This window comes from Haematobia irritans, chromosome 1 (assembly GCF_050003625.1).
Source record: "Haematobia irritans isolate KBUSLIRL chromosome 1, ASM5000362v1, whole genome shotgun sequence".
Classification (NCBI taxonomy): domain Eukaryota; kingdom Metazoa; phylum Arthropoda; class Insecta; order Diptera; family Muscidae; genus Haematobia; species Haematobia irritans.
The window spans coordinates 75,145,303-75,170,514 of NC_134397.1; the positions used below are offsets into that span (position 1 = coordinate 75,145,303).

General features: G+C 34.7%; 1 protein-coding gene across 1 annotated transcript in view; it reads right to left on the reverse strand.

Annotated features, from left to right (window-relative positions):
* Positions 1-9,460: 9,460 nt before the first annotated feature.
* bnl (fibroblast growth factor branchless) overlaps positions 9,461-25,212 on the reverse strand; it is a 302,142-nt gene continuing 286,390 nt past the window's right edge. Inside the window, exons 4-5 of the mRNA XM_075290776.1 lie at positions 23,424-25,105; positions 9,461-10,089 (exon numbers count right to left, since the gene is read on the reverse strand). Coding sequence (XP_075146891.1) covers positions 10,017-10,089; positions 23,424-25,105 — 1,755 coding nt within the window. The 3' untranslated portion in view covers positions 9,461-10,016. The remainder of the gene's footprint in view (positions 10,090-23,423; positions 25,106-25,212) is intronic.

Sequence of the window (25,212 nt, forward strand, 5' to 3'; positions counted from 1 at the left end):
GGTCCATAATTATATATAGCCTCCATATAAACCAATCCCTAAATTTGACCTCCGGAGCCCCTTGGAAGAGCAAAATCCATCCGATTCGGTTGAAATTTGGTATGTGATGTTAGTATATGGTATCCAACAACCATGCTGGAATTGGCTCATATCAGTCCATAATTATATATAGCCCCCATATAAACCGATCCCCAGATTTGACCTCCGGTGCCTTTTGGAGAAGCAAAATTCATCCGATCTGGTTCAAATTTGGTACGTGGTGGTAGTATATGATATTTAACAACCATGCCAAAAGTGGTCCATATCAGTCTGTAAACATATATAGCCCCTATATAAACCGATCCCGAGATTTAGTTTTGGAGCCTCTTGGAGGAGGAAATTTCATCCGAGTCAGTTGAAATTTGGTACATTGTGCTAGTATATGGCCGTTAACAACCATGCCTAACTAGGTTCATATCGGTCTATAGTTATATATAGCCCTGGGATAAATCGATCCCCAATCACAGAAATATTGGCCCATATCAAGTTCATAATTGTATATAGCCCCCATATAAGCGACCCCCATATTTCAATTCTGGCTCTCTACGTACCGTGCAAAAGTCCATATCGATTCGTAATTATTTGTAGACTTATCTACACATACCTTTTTTGTATAGTATATACCACGTATGGACTAACTAACAATTTAGAAAACGATTTTAAGAAGTTTTAAGATACCACAACCCAAGTAATTCGATTGTGGATGACAGTCTTTCGTAGAAGTTTCTACGCAATCCAAGGTGGAGGGTACATAAGATTCGGTCTGGCCGAACTTACGGCCGTATATACTTGTTACATTTCTCATTCGCAACTTCAAATTATTCTGGATTTGCGTGGTCCATAATGTCCATCCAAGTTGTCGTCCCGTTTACTCCACCATCGAGCAGTTCATAGTAATTTTGGATTGGGGTCTCCCAATGAAATTAGTCCATTCTCAAGTTTTCTAAATTCGTGAATAATTTTATAAACATTCCTTAAAAGTGAAACTTCTTCAGAAGCGACCAAAGTATTTTGAGTTTGCGACGTTTGTTACTTTTTCTAGATTAACTGGTATGTGACGTTTACGACGTTTAACATACAACTTTGCGAGAGTCGCAAACTTGAAAAGTTTGATACAGACCATCTCTGTTGATAGGTGCTTTGTCGTCTTCTTTTGAATATACCAAATGTCCTTAACAGCAACTACGATGTCCAAGTTTCGACATGGCCATCAGAAACTCGCGATCAATCCTGATTGCATAGAAAACTTATGGGAGATTTTAAACCGGGATTTTAAGAAGAAATATCCTTCAAATTTGGCGGAATTAGAATAAATTTTTAAGTTTGTGTTGGGAAAATACTTCTACAAATCATGAATGAAATATATTGATATTGGACCCAGAGTTTTGTATTTTTTTTGGGACAGGCGTACATCCCGATCTTAGCGTAAGAAGCGTAGCATTGGATTTTTTCTCTCGGCATGAATTGATAACATTTTGTGTCAGTTACCCTGTATTTTTTTATTATAAGACTAATAATCATGATTAAAAATAATAGCTTATTTTCGTATACTAAGTCGTTGATCATTGCCTCACACATTGTCATTCTTAATGACTTTAACCCAAATCTGATTTGAATTTAAATCTAAATTCATTTCGATTTCCAAACATTAAATTTAATTGGTCTATTTACTAGAATTCTTTGTATTTTTTTTTTGGCAAAATAACTAGTCTCATAAAGTAAATACTGTAAATTATTGAATTTGATTTTCAATTTATTTGATTCCTTTGCATATAAGTTGTTCCTTTTGTCAATGTAGTATTTTCCATATTAAGGCCTACGTGATCTATGTCAAAGCAATAACGAATCCAATCTATCAATCTATGAAAATATCTGGAACAACTGAATGTGCCAAAAATACTTGGTTTATGGAACAATTTGAGTAGGTGGGTAATCAGTGGAATGGCAGTACAAAATCGTAACATCGTTTATGTGTGATAAACTCTATTAATAATTCTTAACTTGGAGTTATGCACTGAGATTTTATGATTCCATATCGAAATTTTCCGATTTCTAAGAATACTACAATATATTAGAAAAATAAAGTTTTGATTGGTAATAGAAGCCAACGTGGTGTAACAGTTGGCACTCGCGCTGTATACAAGGGTTCACAGAAATACCCCAAAACTAACAGTTAATAGGTATATGAATATAGGTTAGGTTAGGTGGCAGCCCGATGTATCAGGCCCACTTAGACTATTCAGTCCATTGTGATACCACATTGGTGAACTTCTCTCTTATCACTGAGTGCTGAGTTATGCTCAATGACAAGGGACCTCCTTTTTATAGCCGAGTCCGAACGGCGTTCCACATTGCAGTGAAACCACTTAGAGAAGCTTTGAAATGTCACCATCATTACTGAGGTGGGATAATCCACCGCTGAAAAACTTTTTGGTGTTCGGTCAAAGCAGGAATCGAACCCACGACCTTGTGTATGCAAGGCGGACATGCTAGCCATTGCACCACGGTGGCTAGAGGAATATAAGTGACACCATCACGGTTTCACCTTACTTTATGGTATAGACATTAACTACCCATTCTTAAAACGATTCGTTCGTTTAGAAGGAAAATAAAATAATTTAAGATATATTTATCAGAAACTTAGTCTAACAACAACAGCAAACATTTATTTTTTGTTCGTTTTTGGGAGTAACATATTATAGGCTCAGCATAACTCTTGGAGTGATTACTGCAGCAGTATTGAGAATACGTCCGAGGCTTCCAGACTACGGAAGGTACTAGCATCCACTAACTCAACTCCAGGTTTCCTTAAAACATCGGAAGGCAATTGGACAACGTCCAGTGAGGAGACACTGGAGGTACTATTGGACATATTTTCCTGGAAATCAGACTGTTGAACTATGTTCTGGCGGTGCCACAGTGGCTCAGCGGTCATTTCCTATCGAGGAAATTGTATCGGAATCTAGTATAAGATGGGCGTTAAATAGCTTTGGACCCCGGACCTGATGGAATTACTCCGGCGGAGTGACTGACAGAATTATCTCCTGGTTGTCGGCGATATATATAGGATGTATCAACTTAGCATATATTCCAGGAAAGTGGAGGGAAACAAAAGTCGTCGGGAAAAGCCTTTCACTGGAGTGCGAAGGATTTCCGACCAATCAGCTTATCCTCATTCCTACTTAAGACTCTGGAGAGGATGGTTAGGTTAGATTAGGTGGCAGTCCGATGTATCAGACTCACTTAGACTATTCAGTCCATTGTTATACCACATTGGTGAACTTCTCTCTTATCACTGAGTGCTGCCCGATTCCATGTTAAGCTCAATGACATTGGACCTCCTTTTTATATGGCTCCTGGAGAGGATGATAGATATTTATGTTAGAACTAGATTCGATTCAGGTTTGCTCTCGAAACGACAGCATGCATACTCGAAGGAAAGTCTACTGACCACATTGCATGAACTAGTCAGCTTTATTGAAAGCCACTATCTGTCAATGAATACACAATCGTTGCGTTTTAGATATCAATAACGTCCATCCGAGCTCGATATTAAATGGACTGATAACTCTGAATGTTGATCCAGGTATACTTAGGCTGTAAAAAGAACTTCTAACGAACTTCTAGGCCGAGCAAACATACAAAGGTATGTAAACAGAGGCACTCCCCAAAGAGGAGTTCTATCACCTGTTCTTTAGAATGTTGCTATAAACAACCTTCTGGTTTCCCTAGAAAAAGAAAGGATAAAAGTGTTGGCATACGCAGATGATGTGGCGCTAGCAGTCAGTGGAAAGTTCCCATCCAAAATCAGAGATGTTATACAGAGAGCCCTCCGTATGACTGAGAAATGGGCGAAACAGAATGGCCTTGTGGTAGATCCTGCAAATACAGAACTAGTCATGTACTGCAAAGATCGCAAAATTCCCACGGTTAAGCCCATATCCTTAGGGGTATTGAAATTCACTTAGAGTGTGCAAAATACCGTGGCGTTATTTTGAATAGGAAGCTGAACTTTAAGCTTAATATTGAAGAAAGAGCGAGAAAAGACACGGTAGCTTTGTACTCATGCAAAAAGGCAATAGGAAAAAAGTGGGGACTAAAACCGAAAATGGTGCATTGGCTATACACGGCAGTGGTTAAACCTATAATGCTATATGGTGTTGCAGTCTGGTGGCCGGCACTTCAACAGCCGGCAAGTTTAGAAAAAGTTCAGCGTATGACATGCTTGTGTATCTCAATAAAACATGATCAAATTCCCTTAATGTCATGCTGCATCTATTGCCTTTAGACATTTTGGCCAAACAGTCAGCTGCAACAACGGCTGTGCGGTTTCGGAAAAAAGGTACGGGCACATTTCGGTCCTCAAAACAATGCCAGATGTGCCTCACGTAGTGGATTACACTCTGGCGAGACCACTTTTAGACAAAAAGTTTGAAACTCTAATTCCCAACAGTGTGGCGTGGTGCACACAGCCCCCGGGGAATAAACAATATATATCCAATTGGCTCCAAATTGGATGGACAAGTGGGTTTCGGAGTATATTCTAAAGATCTGGAACTTCGAATAGCGAAAAGATTACCTAATCACTGTAGGGTTTTTCAGGCTGAAATATTAGCAATAAGAGAGGTGGCGAATTGGCTGAGAAGTAATGTTGGCATTAATGTATACTCAGACTGTTAACCTGCAATAAAATACTTGGACTCTGTGTTCCTTAATTCCAAAACAGTCATCGACTGCCGCAAATCTCTCAATGAGATGGCTGAATAGCACAATATTCACATAATATGGGCCATAGAAACATACCGGGGAACTGCGAAGCGGATGAGCTAGTAAGGCTAGGAACTACCTTACATATTCCAGGGGAACTAGAATCTGTTGGTGTGCCTCTGGCTACCTGCAAGCTCTTACTGCGTGAGAAGGCTGTTATGATGGCAAATGTTCGATTGGAGAATGGCAAGGGTTGTAACGACACCAAGCAAATATGGCCCCATTTCAACTTAAACCGCACACTAGATATGCTAATGTTCTTGAGACGTCAGATATCACTCCTGATATCTGCTATAACGGGTCGCTGCCTGAAAGGAATCAATTAAACACCTCTTGTGTGAGTGTCCTGCATTTTTAGGGGCATATAGCTTTAGATTACTGGCGGACCTGGAAAACGTTAAATGAAGCAGTCTGCTAATGTTTTTGGAACAATCTGGTTGGTTCAACAGAAGAAAATAATCGAGAAGGTTCAGCGGTATGTAATAGGTTCTTTTATGTAATAGGTACTTTTAGTTAATGTGCTATCACAATGGAGCCTGAAACTTAATCGGGCTGCCACTTTAACCTAACCTACCCTAAAATATTATTGTGGACCCGTTTGCATTATGAAATTAAACATAAAAAATAGTACAAAGGAAAGTAAACTCCAATTTCCTATTTTTGCTTTCTTAGCGATAAGGATCAGCCTTTGACTATGGCTTAAGACTGTAGGAGATCTTGTTCAAAGTAGGCTAACGCGCCTACAGTGTGAGACCGATTTTCATGCTTCAGCAATATTTTGGTGGGTAGCATTTTATGAAGCACCTTCCCAAATTTGTGACTCTAATTTGGATTTTGGGACGCTACGAATAATTTTTATATGTTTTGAGGACTAATATGATTTTATTTTTGGGGCCCTTTTTTACTAAGAAAACAACTCCCGGTACTTCCAATGAAAATTAAGCCCCAATTTCCTTTATCAGATAGTGGGATTTATTGCCTCTTTCTGGGGTTTGGGTGAAACACCCATTTTTTGTCGCGGTCAGCATAGCCCCCATATAAAGGGACCCTCAGATTTGGCTTGTGGAGCCTCTAACAGAGGCATATTTCATCCGATCCCGCTGAAATTTGGTACATGGTGTTGGTATATGGTCTCTAACAACCATGCAAAAATTGGTCCACATCGGTCCATAATTATATATACCCCCATATAAACCGATCCCCAGATTTGGCTTGCGAAGCCTCAAAGAGAAGCAAATTTCATCCGATCTGGCAGAAATTTGGTACATGATGTTGGTACATGGTCTCCAATAACCATGTAAAAATTGGTTCACATCGGTCCATAATTATATATAGCCCCCATATAAACCGATCCCCCGATTTGGCTTGCGAAGCCTCAAAGAATAGCAAATTTCATCCGATCTTGCTGAAATTTGATACATGGTGTTGGTATATGGTCTCTAAAAACCATGCAAAAATTGGTCCACATCGGTCCATAATTATATATAGCCCCCATATAAACCGATCCCCAGATTTGGCTTGCGAAGCCTCAAAGAGAAGCAAATTTCATCCGATCCGGCAGAAATTTGGTACATGATGTTGGTACATGGTCTCCAATAACCATGTAAAAATTGGTTCACATCGGTCCATAATTATATATAGCCTCCATATAAACCGATCCCCCGATTTCATCCGATCCGGCTGAAATTTGGTACATGATGTTGGTACATGGTCTCTAATAACCATGCAAAAATTGGTCCACATCGGTTCATAATTATATATAGCCCACATATAAACCGATCCCCAGATTTGACTTCCGGAGCCTCTTGGAGGAGCAAAATTCATCCGATCCGGTTCAAATGTGGAACGTGGTGATAGTATATGGTCTCTAAATCCTTGCAAAAATTGGTCCACATCGGTTCACAATTATATTCGCCCCTATATAAACCGTTCTCCAGATTTGACCTCCGGAGCCTCTTGGAGGACCAAAATTCATCCGATCCGGTTCAAATTTGGAACGTGGTGTTAGAATATGGCCGCTAACAACCATACCAAAATAGATCCATATCGGTCTATAGTTATATATAGCCGATCTACAATCACACAAAAATTGGTCCATATCGGTTCTAATCATGGTTGCCACTCGAGCCAAAAATAATCTACCAACATTTTAATTCTATAGAAAATTTTGTTCAAATTTTATTTCTATATAAAATTTTGTTTAATTTTTATTTCTGTAGAAAATTTTGTCAAAATTGTATTTCTAAAGAAATTTTTGTCAAAATTTTATTTCTATAAAAAATTTTTTAAATTTTATTTCTATAGAAAATTTTGTTAAAATTTTATTTCTATAGAAAATTTTGTCAAAATTTTATGTCTATAGAAAATTTTGTCAAACTGAATTATACGTATTTGATCGATCTTTTTTGATTTAATATATATGGACTTACATACAATTTAGAAGACGGTGTTAGGAGGTTTTAAGATACCTTGCCGTCGGCAAGCGTTACCGCAACTTAAGTAATTCGATTGTGGATGGCAGTGTTTAGAAGAAGTTTCTATATTTTATTTTGGTATCAAATATTTTGGTATACATAGTGGTGAAGGGTGTGATGTAGTCGGCCCCGCCCGAAATTAGGCTTTTCTTACTAATTTTTTTTTTATACCCTCCACCATACGATGGGGGGTATATTAACTTTGTCATTTCGTTTGTAACACATCGAAATATTGCTCTAAGACCCCATAAAGTATATATATTCTGGGTCGTGTTGAAATTCTGAGTTGATCTGAGCATGTCCGTCCGTCCGTCCGTCTGTTGAAATCACGCTAACTTCCGAACGAAACAAGCCATCGACTTGAAACTTTGCACAAGTAGTTGTTATTGAAGTAGGTCGGATGGTGTTGCAAATGGGCCATATCGGTCCACCTGTACGTATAGCCCCCATATAAACGGACCCCCAAATTTGGCTTGCGAAAAAACCTCATCCGATCCGGCTGAAATTTGGTACATGGTGTTAGTATATGGTCTCTAATAACCATGCAAAAATTGGTTCACATTGGCCCATAATTATATATAGCCCCCATATAAACCGATCCCCCGATTTGGCTTGCGAGGCCTCTAAGAGAAAGAAATTTCATCCGATCCGGCTGAAATTTGGTACATGGTGTTAGTATATGGTCTCTAACAACCATGCAAAAATTGGTCCACATCGGCCACTTATTATATATAGCCCCCATATAAACCGATCCCCCGATTTGGCTTGCGAGGCCTCTAAGAGAAGCAAATTTCATCCGATCCGGCTGAAATGCCGTACATGGTGTTAGTATATGGTCGCTAACAACCATGCAAAAATTGGTCCACATCGGTCCATAATTATATATAGTCCCCATATAAACCGATCACCAGATTTGACCTCCGGAGCCTCTTGGAAGACCAAAATTCATCTGATTCAGTTGAAATTTGGTACGTTGTGTTAATATATGGCCTCAAACTCCCATGGAAAAATTGGTCGAAATCGGTCCATAATTATATATAGGCCCCATATAAGCCGATCCCCAGATTTGACCTCCAGAGCCCCTTGGAAGAGCAAAATTCTTCCCATTCGGTTAAAATTCGGTACGTGATGTTAGTAGTTAGTAGTATGGTATCCACCAACCATGAAGGAATTGGTTCCTATCAGCCCATAATTATATATAGCTCCCATATAAACCGATTCCCACATGTGACCTCCGGTGTCTTTTGGAGAAGCAAAATTCATCCGATCTGCTTGAAATTTGGTACGTGGTGATCGTATATGATATTTAACAACCATGCCAAAAGTGGTCCATATCAGTCCATAATCATATATAGCCCCATATAAACCGATCCCAAGATTTGGTTTTGGAGCCTCTTGGAGGAGCAAATTTCATCCGAGTGAGTTGAAATTTGGTACATTGTGCTAGTAAGTGGTCGTTAACATCCATGTCTAACTAGGTCCATATCGGTCTATTGTTATATATAGCCCTCAGATAAATCGATCCCCAATCACACAAAAATTGGTTCATATCAAGTTCATAATTGTATATAGCCCCCATATAAGCGACCCCCATATTTCAATTCTGGCTCTCTACGTACCGTGCAAAAAGTCCATATCGATTCGTAATTAGTTGTAGACTTACATACCTTTTTGTCTAATATATACCACGTGTGGACTCAATTAGAAAACGATTTAAGATACCACAACCCAAGTAATTCGATTGTGTATAACAGTCTTTCGTAAAAGTTTCTACGCAATCCATGGTGGAGGGTACATAAGATTCGGCCTGGACGAACTTACGGCCGTTTATACTTGGTTTTGTTTTCATATCTATAGCGGTCAACTATTTTCTCAACAAACCAATTTTTTGAAAATTCAGGATGTTTTTACTGCTTTCTTTGTCAAGCATCTACAAAAATATTTCAACAACAAATGCCTCATATTCAATAGACAAATTTGTTGAGCATCAGCAGTATTTATATACAAATAAACTTGTTAATATTTATTTGCGTTTTTTTTAGTAATAGTGTACATATGACTATGAAAATGCCAAGCTGTGCCTTTGGGGTCAATTACTTACCGTGAACAATTTTTTTACGGCCTATTGCAAAAAACAACACATACAAATTTCAATTAAAATTTTTAATGGATATTTATTTGTAGTTCAGTCTTTAAAATTAAAACTTAAAATTTATTTAGATTTATGTAAATAAATTAGTATTTCGTTACTTTTCTATACAAGTCTAGTTTATAGGGACAAAAGTATAAAGCTATTTGTAAAGAAAAGTTATATCGTTTGTACATATGTACAGTTTAGATGTAATGTTATCAAATATATGTTTTTTAATTGCAATATATTAGAAAATATTTGCATAAATATGTTTTATATAACTAAATATATATTTGATCTCCTATACATACATATATATTTATAGAATAATAATAAAAATAAATGCTAACACTAAAAGCAGGAACATTGTTTTACAAATTCTACAAAAAAAAAAAAATAATATAAAAATATGGCAATACCAAATCGATAAAGAATGATATAATACAAGGAAATTAGTTAGATTTACAAAAACACATTTTCTCCACATAAAATGAAAGTAAGAAACGTAGGTACCCGTAGCACAATTTAAAAAACTCTATTTGCCTATGGCAGAAGCAGGAGAAAACTTTAGGCTCGGTTAACGGTATAGTTTGTATAATCCTTTATCAGCTGATCTTTTGTAAGGTCCAACCGATTGTCCACATAACAGCTATCAGTTCCCAAAGGCCCATGGGTAGACTAAAATATATTGGATATATACAGGAAACATTTTAAATACAAAAATATATAAATTTATAAATACATAAAAAAAACAATTAATTACATATCCCTTGATAAATAAGTATAAAAAAAATTAAGTAATTACTTATCCCTTGACCCATTTGTGCTTTACATTTGTACGTAATTGTTTGACCAAAATCCAAACCCCCCATTTTGTATAGCTAGCTATCATGCTCTTTTGTAATGCAACTGAAAACATAAATATTGAAAAATAATAAAATAATGAAATTAATTTTATACAAGCAACACCAATTAATACTAAAAAAAACAAAAATTAAAGCCATGCTTATAATAATAATATAACTTAAGAAATCGATTAAAATCTTAAAAGTAGAGGTAAATAAAAAACGCATATATGCAATGAAATACAACCTATAGATCATGTTTTATACAATCAGCTGATAACTAAAAAGCCAGCTGTTTGTAGCAATTCAATCAATACCTTTTTTCAATATAGAAACCATGGTAATAAATTTTGTACTATATTCACATATCTTCATTTTCCACAATCAGCGATCATCAGCTGATTGCCGGGAAATACATGCGAGTGTCAAAAGCACAATTTCTGGTAAATCAAGGGGCAACTCTAAACGAAATTTGCCTGATATTTCCATGTCGTTAAACGTTTTTTTTTTTTTGTAATAGTTCCACTACATTGAGTTATTGCATCATGAGGTGTATGTTCAGTTGAAGCATATTTAAATCTATTGGCTTTTAGACTATGATATTGACAAGTTTTTGGAGAAACATCTATGTTTTGAGTATTTCTCTTAATAAAATTATTTCCATTCACAAAGGAGACTCCAACATACACGTTTTTGCACTTCAAAAAATTAATTAGACAAAGTTATTGTTTCAATCACTATCTCAATCAATTTCCCTTATTTTTGAGCTCAATGTAAAATCGGGCAGAAATTTCGAGAGGATTTAAACACATTTACAGATTTGTAAGGATGATGCAGATGAGAAAGTGGCCGTAATTGTGTCTGTACCAACCCTGCCACCATTTCAAAGTTCGGTTTCATCACCACCGCTACCGTAATTTAATTTAAGTTTAAATGCTTACGGAAACTATAACTCCCCAGCAAAAAATTTGGAAGTTCTTCCAAAGGCACAACTTTAAAAGCACTTCCAAATGATGTTCTCCCAAAGATGTTCTTTATTTCAACTACACAGGAAATTCTTTTAATTCAATTATTTATAACTCGGTTTTTTTTCTTATTTTTAATGGGTAAATTAATTTTTTTTGTTTCAAGAAGGTTAAAAACAGAGTAAAGGGTGATACGGTCAAATTTTGGTCAAGGGAAAACGCGTGTAAATCGGTGAAATCGTTTATTTAAAAAATCAAATTAAATTTCTTTTTCAAGTTCAATTAGTATAAAATTCAGGAAAAATATTTAGTTAGGCTTTCGCTTTTCCAAATCCGAATTGCCGGGCCTCACGCTTGACACCTGCCATCAGATTTTGTACAGCCACCTTGTCCACCTTCTTCGCCGCAGAGAGCCAGTTTGCCTTGACCTGCTGTTCGTCCTTAGCAGTTTTTTTGGTCTTCTTTAGGTTCCGCTTGACAATAGCCCAGTATTTCTCAATTGGGCGGAGCTCTGGCGTGTTGGGAGGATTCTTGTCCTCGGGAACCACCTGCACGTTGTTGGCGGCGTACCACTCCATGGCCTTTTCACCGTAATGGCAAGATGCCAAATCTGGCCAAAACAGTACGGAACAACCGTGTTTCTTCAGGAAAGGCAGCAGACGTTTAACCAAACACTCTTTCACGTAAATTTCTTGGTTGACAGTCCCGGAAGCTATGAAAATGCTGCTTTTCAAGCGACAGGTACAGATGGCTTGCGAAACCAGATATTTCTTTGCGAACTTTGACAGTTTTATGTGCTTGAAAATATCTGCTACTTTTCCCCTTCCTTTTGCCGTATAAAACTCCTGTCCCGGAAGCTGCTTGTAGTCGGCTTTGACGTAGGTTTCGTCGTCCATTACCACGCAGTCAAACTTCGTCAGCATCGTCGTGTACAGCCTCCGGGATCGCGCTTTGGCCGTCGTATTTTGTTTATCATCGCGATTTGGAGTCACTACCTTCTTGTAAGACGTTTTTTGGCTCGATGCACGGTTGTAGACGATACACCCAGCTTATTTGCGGCATCTCGGAGAGAGGGGTTAGGGTTTCGCTTGAAACTACCGGCAACTCTCTTTGTCGTCTCAGCGGCTTCCGGTTTTCGATTTCCCACCGATCCAAACTTCCTGGCTGTTGACGTTCCCCAAACACTTTAATTACATTTGTAACGGTTGATTTGGCATCTTTTAGCGATTTTGCCAGCTTTGCGTGCGAGTAGTTCGGATTTTCGCGATGCGCGAGCAAAATTTTGATACGCTGCTCTTCTTGCTTGGACGGCATTTTGGCAACTGAAGAGTGAATTCCAAAATCAAAATAGGAGCAACATTCCACACACACACACACACACCTTCAAAATCCCAGCTAGCATTTGGGTGATTGTTTTAACAAAAATCATGTAAATGAGTCATATTCGAGTACTTTAGGAGATCAAAAACTGCTATGTCAGTTATGTGATTATAATACGATACGAAAATGACTCGCGCTAATGGGCGTAAAATGAGTTCGTTATAAAATACAACAAAAAATAACAAAAATCTAACAAAAACCGTCTAGAGGAGTCATCTTCGAGTACTTTTGGTAATCAAAAACTGCTTAAACAGTTACGGGACCAAAAAATGGCACGAAAATGACTCGCGCTAATGGGCATAAAATGTGTTCGATTTAAAATCGTCTAAAGGAGTCATCTTCGAGTACTTTTGGTGATCAAATAATGATCTTACAGAGTTATTGCAAGTGTTTTTTTATTTAAATCACAATTTTAACGGGGCAATCTCTATAATATTGTCAGAAATATTGTCAGAAACTTCCATTTAATAATAAAAACGATTTAAATGAATTTGAAAATTTGCTACAGGAAAATGAAGAAAAGCTGAAACAAATTGTAAGTATGAAAGACGACGAAACAAACTAACAAATAAAATTGATAATTTATAATTGTTCTTAACACTGTTTACATTTTTTAGAAAGAGGTTACAGCAAAAAGCGGCGTAGAAGGACACGCACAATTTTTAAGATATTCAGTTCGGAAAGTATATTCCGATGAACTGGCTACATTATATGGCTGGAAGGGGACTAGCACTAAGCCCAGTGCTGAAAAATCTTTCATAATAACTTTAATTAAAAGTAAGTAAATATTTATAATACAAATAATAATTAAATTTTATTACAAGAAAATCACTTATATATTTTTAGATATATGTCATCTTAAATACGAAACGACAGACAGGGAAATGAAAGTCGTATTACAAAAACATTTTGTCCATGCTAAGGATCGTTTGACAAAAACGAAAAGAAGTGATTAAGTATATATATTTTTTTATTTAATTTTATAAAAATTAATTGTTTTTTTTTTTCATTTAAAGAAATATTAACAAATGATTGTTATTTATAATTTTGTTATTAAATTCTAAGTATTTTAATTAAAATAATTATAATACAAATATTAATATTAAATATTTATATTAATAAAAAACACGTATTATTAATTAAAGGGAAAGGGTTCAGAAAAACCGACTCAAAAATGCACTTAGAAGAGTCATTTGCGATTAGAAATATGACTATTAAATGACTCATAAGTGACTCATAAATAGAGTAATATGTGATCAATTAAAGACTCGTAAGGGATTATTATCATAATTGAAAAACGACTCGGAAAAGAATCGCAGATGAGGTATATTAAGACAAAAACTGATCAAAAACGATTCAAAAAAGACTTTAATGCTACTAAAAAATGAGTCGAAAAAGACTCCAAAATATTATAGAAGAAGACTCATAAATGATTTATAAAGAAGAGTCGCGGGTAGTCACGTTTTTCTCCCGACAAAAGAGTCTTTTATGTTCATAAAATGAGCTCATATTCTGCCTTTTTAATCGCCAAGTAGACTCGAAAAAGACTCGAAAGTGCTTAAAAAACGACAAAAATGCTAGCTGGGATGAGGCGTGTTCAGGTTTTTTAAATGAAAAATTGAAAGAAATACGTCAAGTTTATATTGACCAAATTTTGACCGTATCACCCTTTAAGCTTTAATAAAATGGTACAAATTATTGAAATTTTGTCCAAAAAAAATTCAAAATCCATTAAAGAAATATTGAGAATTTTTCAAAACATTTTAATTCAAACGTTTCGGACAAGCGTTAGAGTGCATTAAAAATCATAAAAAAAATTATAAAAATTATTTATTTGTCAAAATATGACAACATTTTTTTATTCACATCCAAAACACTGAATTTGAATCACAGTGTAAGAAGTGATGCAAATTCAGTGCAACGGCTGTTGACATGGTGGACATCTGTCCTATGACAATCCCGTGTTAAATTCATCGCTTCTGCGCCAATTTTGCACTACTTCCGGATCCAAAAAGAACATGTTCACTACTTTTTTGGCGACGCTTTTTTTACTGGGTCCACTTTAAAAGCGTCGATTTAGCATATATAGGGGTATAATCGAACAAATACAAGGATATGCTTAGGGCAAAATACTAAATATATTATAATAATATTTTAAAAGCGAAACGACACAGGACAACATTTAAATAAAATAATAATAAAACATTGTTTTACAACACATTTATCTATAAATAAAACTTACGTGTTAATAAATCTCGATCATTGAAACTTATTTCAATTTGGCGCTAGTGAGTTGTACAAAGACTTTATTTCAAATAGTTGGAGAATTCGTACGTTTTGTTGTGCTATCACATTATTAATTAAAGAGAGCGAATCTGAATTCGCTCAATAGGAGAGTTACCAATGCAATTTTTTCAGTCAAACTACATTTAACGATGACCGAATTCTTTCGATTGGCAATGCGATCTGTCGCATTTGGTATTGTCTAGAGAGGAAGCCTAGTTTTTAATTCTCTTTGCAAATTCCCACATCCATAAACTGTAAGCAATAACTTTCACACATTTCCTTTTTGTGTTTTTCGTAAGAAACAATTTATCTGAACATTAAATTTCATATTTCGCTTTGCAATGTTTAATTTGTTAATAAATTTATTGTTATTTAATCGAGTTAAGATTCATAATAAACGGAGAAGTTTGACAATCGCTCTCAAACGTCAATTCTATATACATATGTATAAGATATTTCCAAATATTAAAAAGAAAACATTTTGTTGTATTCAAAAAAGTGATTATATTTCGATTCTTTTTTTGTAGTTTTTCTGTTTTCCATATTTTTTTGTTGTTGTTCTTTTTTCTTAGTTTATTAATAGAAATTATCATTTTTTTTAAAGCAGCGAGGTTTATTTTTTTTTTATTAATAATTTTCAATTGCTAATGAATTTAATTGGTTTATGATTTAATACAAATTCTATAAAATAATATTTACAATGACATTTTGTATGGCAGTGGATTGAAGCATTAATGTACTTCTGAATTTTATACTACATCTATATATTTTTTGTTTGTTTCTTCCTTCATTATTTCATCCTAGTCTATATTTATTTTTATGTTTACAATATGATTTTTATATATATATATATGGATAACATATAGCTGCCAAAAAATTTATTGTGGTATAGGAAAGGTCATTTCTTATGTATATATGGATTTATGAAACTGTGTATTAAAGGTGCAAGGATAATTATCAAGGATCATTTTATTTTACATTTAAAATTTATACTGATATTTACATATTTAATTATACGAGGATAAATAAACACAGGTATTTTGTATTTATACTGAACACTTTTAAAGAGATTTCGAGTAGTATTTTTCAATGAAATTCGAGTTGTTGATGATTGTGACTGTGACCTAATCAGTATATTGATTAAACTTTGATCATTTAAGGAAGTATATTTTTGAAAATTCAAAAATTGAGTTTAAAAAGTTTGATCCGAACATGGTGAAAGATTAAAGAATAAATATTTTACGTTTTTTTATATTTTAAAAATGATCAAAGCCACTTTAACCAATATACCAACTATATCATGATTTGAAGAGGATTGTTTGAGTGTTCGGGGTAGGAATTCACATTGAACGTAGTTCCCTGCTCTCGATAAGAGAGAGAGAGAGAGCAAAACTCTATCTATGTTGTTGAATTGCCTATTTAGACATTCGCTAAATTTTCTGCCCAGGAAATTGCTGATAAGTACTTTAACGTTTTATTGCAGGGTAAAATTTTCCTATTTGTTACTTTGTATTTAAATATATATTTTCCTTAATCGGTTATTTCATAAGAGGATTGTAACCAAATTAAATTTAAAATTTTGACCAACTGTAACAGAGATAAACTGACGGGTACGAAAAGCCTTAACCTATTCGAAATGTCCCAGCAAAAAATATTTCAGCAGTAAGAGTTTAATTGCGCTTGTTGGTATACAATAAAGTAGGCAGTGCATCCACACTGCATGAATCGGTGGCAATAATGTAAACGAGTAATCAAACTAGTTTATGTTTTTAATTATTTGTGATGGGCTATTTTCGGTCAATTTGTTTGAAGATGCAAATAAAACAATTTTATTTCATCATTTCCTGGACGACAGGGTTTTTTTTTTGATAAATCTATTGAAGGAGTAATAACTTTAAATATGAATTTAATTTTTTCTGAATTTTTTTAAGTTTGACTTACAATTTTTTGTTCTTTACATCCCAACTATTTCACTTATTTTATATAAAACTGGACTTCACGACAATTAAAATATAAATAAATCAATAATCTAAACTAGTTTATGATCATTCGTTTACGTTATTGCAACCAATTCATGCAGTATGGATGCATGAAAGGTAGTGCTGTTTTCCTACACGCCAACAATGCTATACTCAAGATTATTATAACTTCTGAGCAATATTTCTATTAAAATGAGCAATTATATCAGCGCTATGTAGAAGCTGCTCTAAATCGGGACATCGCCCACAAAAATCATTGCTGATTCGGTTGTTTTGTAAGCAGTTGGTACTGCCTCTCTCCCTTACAATCCTGCTGAAATAGTGCTCCATTTTTTGCTGGGGTCAAATCATGCTAAGAGAACTATCCCCCAGGCTCTGATATTCGGAATCGCAAAAAAGTATAAAATCCAATTTTAATCTGGACTTTACATTAAAAAGAAATATATTGCCAAGTGAGTATATAAGTTTTAGGATTAAGATAATATTGCCAAACGAATGTGAATGTCTATTTCAGACATCTGGTTGGATGAATTTAATTTCTTGTTTGTGTTATAGGCCGGTATGCACCTCTAGCGAAAAATTTCATTCCCATAAGAAATGCATTGCTATTTATGCTAACGAAATTTTCGGTAGCGTTCAATTTCGTAAGCTGGTACGCACCTCTAATGAAAATAACAGGGTTGTCAAAGGCATATTTTGGCAGCAAACATTTAATTTATTACAATCATTGTGTGCGTAAAAGTTTTAAAAGGTCTGTAAATAATAAACAATTTATTTGAGGAATATTTGAAACATATATTAACAATTTTTAAAAGCGATTAGCTGGTTTAAAATTTGTGTACACAGCCCTGTTTTTGTTGTAGACTTAAACAAATTTTTGCTACCGAAAATTTCGCTAGAGGTGCATACCGGCCTTATAACTCAGTTTTCGATAGATTGTTGGCTACTCTAAGTATGTAAATTATGGGACGTTCACATCGCATTTTTTTGCAAATCATGGGGTCTTACGATGCATAAAAAATACTACGACAAAACTATTACGCATGATGTATTATAGCTCATTCACATTTGGCTCGAAGTCTACTAAAAGTGGATTTGAAATCCTTTTTTATAAGGCAAATGACAGTTGAAATCTAGTTAAAGTGGGTTTTGAAAGTGTAATGTGTATGGGGTTTTACTATCAGCTGATCACAGTAGATTGTGGAAAAAAAATTATTCAGTTATGAAATAAGCAAATCCGACACAACTATGGAGATATATTTGTGGACTATATTTTTAATATTTCCCATTATTACCATGAGGCCTTTTATACGATGCTATTTCTTCGTGCAATAATTGCATGCAACTCTTGTTTGTAGGCAAACGGTGTAGAGAAGCAAAGGGGGAAGAAAAAATTTCACGGTTTTCGTTCCTCTTGCAATTTTTGGACATTTCTCTTCACTGTCGTTTGTAGTCTTGTTCATTTGCTTTATTTGTATTCTGTTGAGGTGTTTTAAAAATATGAAAACATACGAGTTGTGGTGATTCAATGATTTTTTTCGTTATTATCCTTCATTTTTATTTTTGCAGTTGCTTAAACAATTTTTTTCACTATATATTTTATTGTTACGAATTACCAATTAAAGAAGATTGAGCGAATAAACGTCAAAAAATTTCAAGAGTATTGCATGCAAAATTGCACCGTATAAATGCTGATGTTTTTAAGAAGCAACTTTAAAAGAGAATACAAAAAATTGCACGCAACCAATTGCATCGTCTAAAACCCCTCCATAAAATAAAAATAGGTATGTTTTATTTTAGTATTGAATTTAACATTTGTATGAACTATCCAGAACATTATTGCACTCGTGTTCGAACCAGAACATGTCATCAGTGCAAATCATGCTAATGTTGCCATGTTGAATTTACGTATATTGACATTTCTTTGATTCACAATAGTTATGTTTGTGCTTAATTTGTCCACTAAGTTGAAATTAATTGCAATAAAATGTCGCAAATAACCGCCCTAACAATTAGTTACTAGTTGAACAATGTATACATTCAAAATTTAGAATTTAAGTTATTTGTTAACTTTTTAAACAGCTGATGCCAGTTTTGGGTAGATGTGTATATGTTCTGGATAAACCACGACCTTATAATGACAAGGTTCTAAGTGAATACTAATCTCTTTTCATTTAGAACCTTGTCATTCTAAGGTCGCGAAACGATTACTGTGTTTTCTTTTAGTCCCTTACAGCTTGCTTATCCAGTCATTTTTGTACGCATTTGTTCAACACAGGGTAACTTTCCCAAAAATGGCTGCTTTAACAATTTATTCAGAATTACGTATGCAACAAACTAAATTTTTAATGTATGAAGCTTAATCTCTATAATTCCAGTTGGAATTTTAACAATAGGCTTGTTTTCTTTTATAACTGGATGCAATGCAATTGTATGAGTATTGCCAGGATTAATTTTTATATAATCCTGATATTTTTTTGATACATAATGGCTATTGATCGTGGTTAATTTTATCTAAGAAAAATAAATAGTACAATTAGTAAAGTGTCATAAATAATCGCAATTATTTATTACTATTTAAAATATTTCATTTAGTTTTTGTGATTGCTCTTGAACAGCTGATGCTAGTGTGTACCATAGACCAATTAAAATAGAGACATACTTTGACAATTCGCCATGGTTTTGTTTATTTGCAGTGCGCAGTCATTCCACTCAATTGCCCAGTCAAGTGACTCAATTACTTTTTGGAAAAGGAGAATTACCGTACAAATCAGTCAATTTGCATTACAAAAAAGGTGTGGATGAATAGTAGTTTATAAACTTTCACAATATTTGGTGTTTCAACGAGAGAACAAAGGAAAGAAAACAAAAGCCAAATTAAAAAAATCACTCAATTGCAGACGAAAAAGAGCCTTCTACGGTGTGCAGACAAACTACAGCGCTGTCTATACCTTCCTTGGTCTATGTGCGTACTCTAATCAAAAGAGTTCTGTATTTTCATGGTTTAGCTATCCAGTTCTAAAATAAATTATTCCTATTTTAAAATCAGTTGTAAAGCCATCACACTGTTACTCCAATTTTCGGAATTTTTACACCATTAAGGTGCGTATTAAGTTCGAGTTTAGCCGCTAAAATCGCTAAACTAAAAACTAAATCAGTAAGAAAAATGCATAAAATTATACATATTTGTTGCAAATTTTATTATAACTTGATGGGGATAAGCCCAAAGCAAATTTTCACAAAGTATGTATTCATTAAAATGGATTATTAAAGAAAAGTAATCGTGAAAAAATGACGTTTTTAGCGGATAAACTGAAACTTAATACCCACCTTTAACTGTAATTGTATTCCAAAATCCCAGTGGCTTATTATTGTGAATTGAGCGTATAACGAAAGTACATAAAGGGTGATTTGTTAAGAGCTTGATAACTTTTTTTTTTTTAAAAACGCATAAAATTTGCAAAATCTCATCGGTTCTTTATTTGAAACGTTAGATTGGTCCATGACATTTACTTTTTGAAGATAATTTCATTTAAATGTTGACCGCGGCTGCGTCTTAGGTGGTCCATTCGGAAAGTCCAATTTTGGGTAACTTTTTCGAGCATTTCGGCCGGAATAGCCCGAATTTCTTCGGAAATGTTGTCTTCCAAAGCTGGAATAGTTGCTGGCTTATTTCTGTAGACTTTAGACTTGACGTAGCCCCACAAAAAATAGTCTAAAGGCGTCAAATCGCATGATCTTGGTGGCCAACTTACCGGTCCATTTCTTGAGATGAATTGTTCTCCGAAGTTTTCCCTCAAAATGGCCATAGAATCGCGAGCTGTGTGGCATGTAGCGCCATCTTGTTGAAACCACATGTCAACCAAGTTCAGTTCTTCCATTTTTGGCAACAAAAAGTTTGTTAGCATCGAACGATAGCGATCGCCATTCACCGTAACGTTGCGTCCAACAGCATCTTTGAAAAAATACGGTCCAATGATTCCACCAGCGTACAAACCACACCAAACAGTGCATTTTTCGGGATGCATGGGCAGTTCTTGAACGGCTTCTGGTTGCTCTTCACTCCAAATGCGGCAATTTTGCTTATTTACGTAGCCATTCAACCAGAAATGAGCCTCATCGCTGAACAAAATTTGTCGATAAAAAAGCGGATTTTCCGAACACTGATTTTGGTAATAAAATTCAATGATTTGCAAGCGTTGCTCGTTAGTAAGTCTATTCATGATGAAATGTCAAAGCATACTGAGCATCTTTCTCTTTGACACCATGTCTGAAATCCCACGTGATCTGTCAAATACTAATGCATGAAAATCCTAACCTCAAAAGAATCACCCTTTATATAGATTATTTCTCATAACAATGGTTACTATCTTTAGATGAGCTCTTCAGAACATTGCATCAATAAAAATTTGGTGGGTTGAATTTCAATATTAAAAAATTTCCCCCGACAATAGCGCTTTATTGTGAATAACAATTACCACAAAAAAAAAATGAAAATAAAATTAGAAGGCAGAATTAAATTGTAAGGGCCGACGTAGAGGATGAGATAATTCGGCACATTAACGGCATAGAACCTCCATTTGGACCATCGGATGAAGGTGTGCCACCGAGGTCGCGGCGCCCATTTGGCCGATATTTTGTTCCATACATAATAGAGTAATACCAATATATCATAATAAAATAAAATTACAATAATTTCCTAAATAGTTTGTGTTTTATTCAAAATCAACATCGGCCCTTGAAATTTTAACCACCCTTTATTATGATAGAATTTAACGAAAATTGCTAGTTGTTACTAACATATTTATCATCTTATCAGCTGTGATCTTTTTTAAACAGCTGATGACAGCATTGCATATTTCTATACTTGATGTGGTTTAATTTGGTTTATGGTTTCACGGCGATCAAGTCCTAAAATTAAACACTATAGTAGCTTTCAATCACAAAGCATATCATTGTGAGTTACTAATAAACCCAATGAAATAAATTTGTCCCATTTCAAAGATGCTCAATTGGGCTGTTTTCTTTTAGCACTGGATGTAACACTTGTATGGGCTATCCAGAACATCGTTTCACTGGTGTTCTATCTATAGCAACTCATCAGTGCAAGTCGCGCCGATCTTGCCAGATTGTATTTTGTTAAAGTGACGCTTCTTTGATTCACAATAGCAACTGACTAATTTATCGAAAAACATGAAATTCAAAGTGGTACAGTGTCATAAATAATCGCAGCAGTATATAATTATTACTAATTGGAGCATTTCATATATTAAAAATGCAAGATTTAACTTCTTTTCTGTGATTATTTATAAACAGCTGATGACAGTGTTGCATATTTTTGGAGATGTTCTGGATAAGCGAGTACTCTATTTTATTTTAGTCCTTCACGGCTTAGGGTATCCAGTGATAAAAGAAAACAGCCCTAATATTGTTTTTTAGTTCTTATGCTAAAATTAAATCAGGCACAAAAGAAAAAGTCAAAACCATGAGATGACAAGCAAGTTTAGTTCGGTGATTTTTATTACGAATCGAATTCATGGCGCAATTAGGTCTAATTAAACAATTCAAAATAGGCAATGCAAAAATTTGCAAATAACCATAACCTCATTTAGTTCAATGGTGGGGGAAAAAAGGGGATTAGGGAAAAACTATTTCTTTAGGATTTTAGGAATGGATCTGTATGTGTGTGTGTATGTATGTATGTGTCTCCATGATGGTGAAATGAAATAGTTGCTTATTTGTGATATATGAAAGTGTATGCATGAGATTTAGTATAATGATGAGATGTGATAATGATGCACAATGCAAACCTTAGAGATAATATTTTCGTTTACAATAATTTACATAAATTATTTCTTTTTTTGTTTTAATTTTATACATTTTGAATTAAATGCCTTATAAACAATTATCCAAAGAAACACATACAGTATACTAATAATCTGCAACAATTTCAACATACATAACATTTCCATTTTTTTTATTTGTATATAGATTTCACTTTGTACATGTTTGGTTTTGCTATTGTCATGTTTTCTGAAGGAAAACATTATGCTAAACACAATTTGAAAAAATTTTAACAAAACTATACACAACAGATCTTTACTATTCAATTCCCCTTATGGTGTTTATTTTAAAAAAGAGAACAAAAAAAACTATATATAAATTTATTTTAAGAATCAATCAATACAAAATGCAAGTCTCATTAGTTTAAGAAGATTACAAAAACAAGAAAAAAATAAAAATTTTGAAAAATAAAAAAGGGGTTAGATTTTTGTAAAAATAAAAAACGAAAAAATTATTAAAGCCAAAGTCATACATGATCAATTTTAGGAGAAATAAAATTTTTAAATGACAACTATAAATATATATATTAAATAAATAAAAATAAATTACTTGAGTTATACATATATTAAAAAAAAGAAATCTATATAACATGAGGAATATTTTTCTTTATAAATTAATTTTTATACATTTAGAATTTTTGTAAGTAGTATGTAGTAGATGGTAAAAAGAATTTTTGTATATATATTTTTTTTTTTAAATTTTTCAAAACTCACACATCTAGCTGGTCATAGGTCAGGAAATCATCGGCTCCACCCGTCAATGGTGGATTTGCAATATCAACTTTGGCATAAGGCAAATGACTACTACTAGCCCCATACGAATCATCTTCGTAGCTGACATCCTCGTTATCATCATTGTTGTCATCGATTTCTTCGTCATCTTCATTGTCGTCGTTGGCGGCAGATGTATCATCTTCCGCTGATATTTCCATGGAACCATCTTCCATGGAATCGGAGTATCTTACATTTCGTTGTTCTCTATCGCCTCTATCGCTGGTACTTTCGGCATGGGGATCATAGCTATCGTAGAGTGTGGATGAGGGTAAAAATGAGGAGGTCTCCCAAAAGTTGGTTTCTGGTGTCGATGTGGAAATACTGGATGATGTTTGTTCCGTTGTTGTTGTTTTCGTTGTGGTGGTCGAGAGTTTTTGTTGTTTCTTTTTACCTACTGCAGCAACTCCACCACCACCACCAGCACCTCCTCCATTTCTTTTATTATTTTTTTGTTTCTTTTTGGGGCCACCAGCATTACCAGAGCCATTTTGATTTTGTTTAGCTGCCTGCCGGCCATTACCACCAGCCAAGCCGCCATTAAGCTTTTTACCCCTACGATTGTTGGGACCCAAGCCATCGGTACCCAAAGCATTTTTGCCTTTAGCCTCTCCAGGCAGCCTTTTATTTTTAGCACCTTTATTTTTGGGGCCTTTCTTTTTGCACATGGGTGGCAACACTATATCAGTGATGCCCTCTTGCTGTTGTTGCAATAGCAGCTCTCGACATCGTCTTTGTTTGCCAGGCTTCTGTAAGGCTTGCGGCCTTCTCTGGCAATTGTGTTCTTCTTCATTTTCATAGGGTCGACATTTTCGAAGCTTTTTCCTCTCTCTGTGATTGGCTTTCATTGTCGAACTGAGGCTAGAGCTACCACTATCACTACCACCACTACTACTACTACTACTGCTGCTGCTACTGTCCTTCGTCGTCGTCATTGTGGTTGTGCTATAGCTACCACTACTACTGCTACCGTTATTGCTAATATGGCCGTTATTTTGACTATTGCTAATACTACTCTGGCTATCATTATTATTGCTATTGCTACTACTACTACTACTTTCTGATTTGTTATTGCTTCTATTACTAATTCTGGCACTCGCACTCATACTAGAGCTATTGTTTAATTTATTTTTATCATTGGCAGCAGGAACGTTGTTCATAGATTGGCCATTATTGCTATTACCTAAATTAGTATTGCTTAAATTATTATTATTATTATTTTTAATTTTACTATTACTAGATGAGTTATGGCTATTGCTATTACTATTACTGTTTGGATTGCACTTGGGCTGTGCTTTAAAGTTTTTACTATCGATCAGTTCGATCAATGGTTTGCCAGTATCACAGAGTTGACGTATGCCATGTTTTACACGATTTGCCCCGAAATTTTTTGCTATCAGCTGTTCGACACGTTCTTGTGGCACTGATTCGGTTATGGCATTCGTATACGTTGCCAGTTTGCCCAGCGAACGGGTTGGTGGTATTTGTAATTTTCGGGGTTCACCATGACGATTTAATGCCAAATAGTATTTTCGCCTCGCATTCGAGTTGTAGGTGGAGGAATAGGTGTTATAGTTGTGCTGTTCCATGTTCTCATTGAAGACACAGTCGTCAGTGAAGTCTTTCTGTAACGAGAAACTATAGTAAGTTATTTGGTTATTTTTTAATTTTTTGGTTTAGTGCTAATTCAAATAAAATATTTGAACTGAACGAAACTAAAGAATGTGGTTAG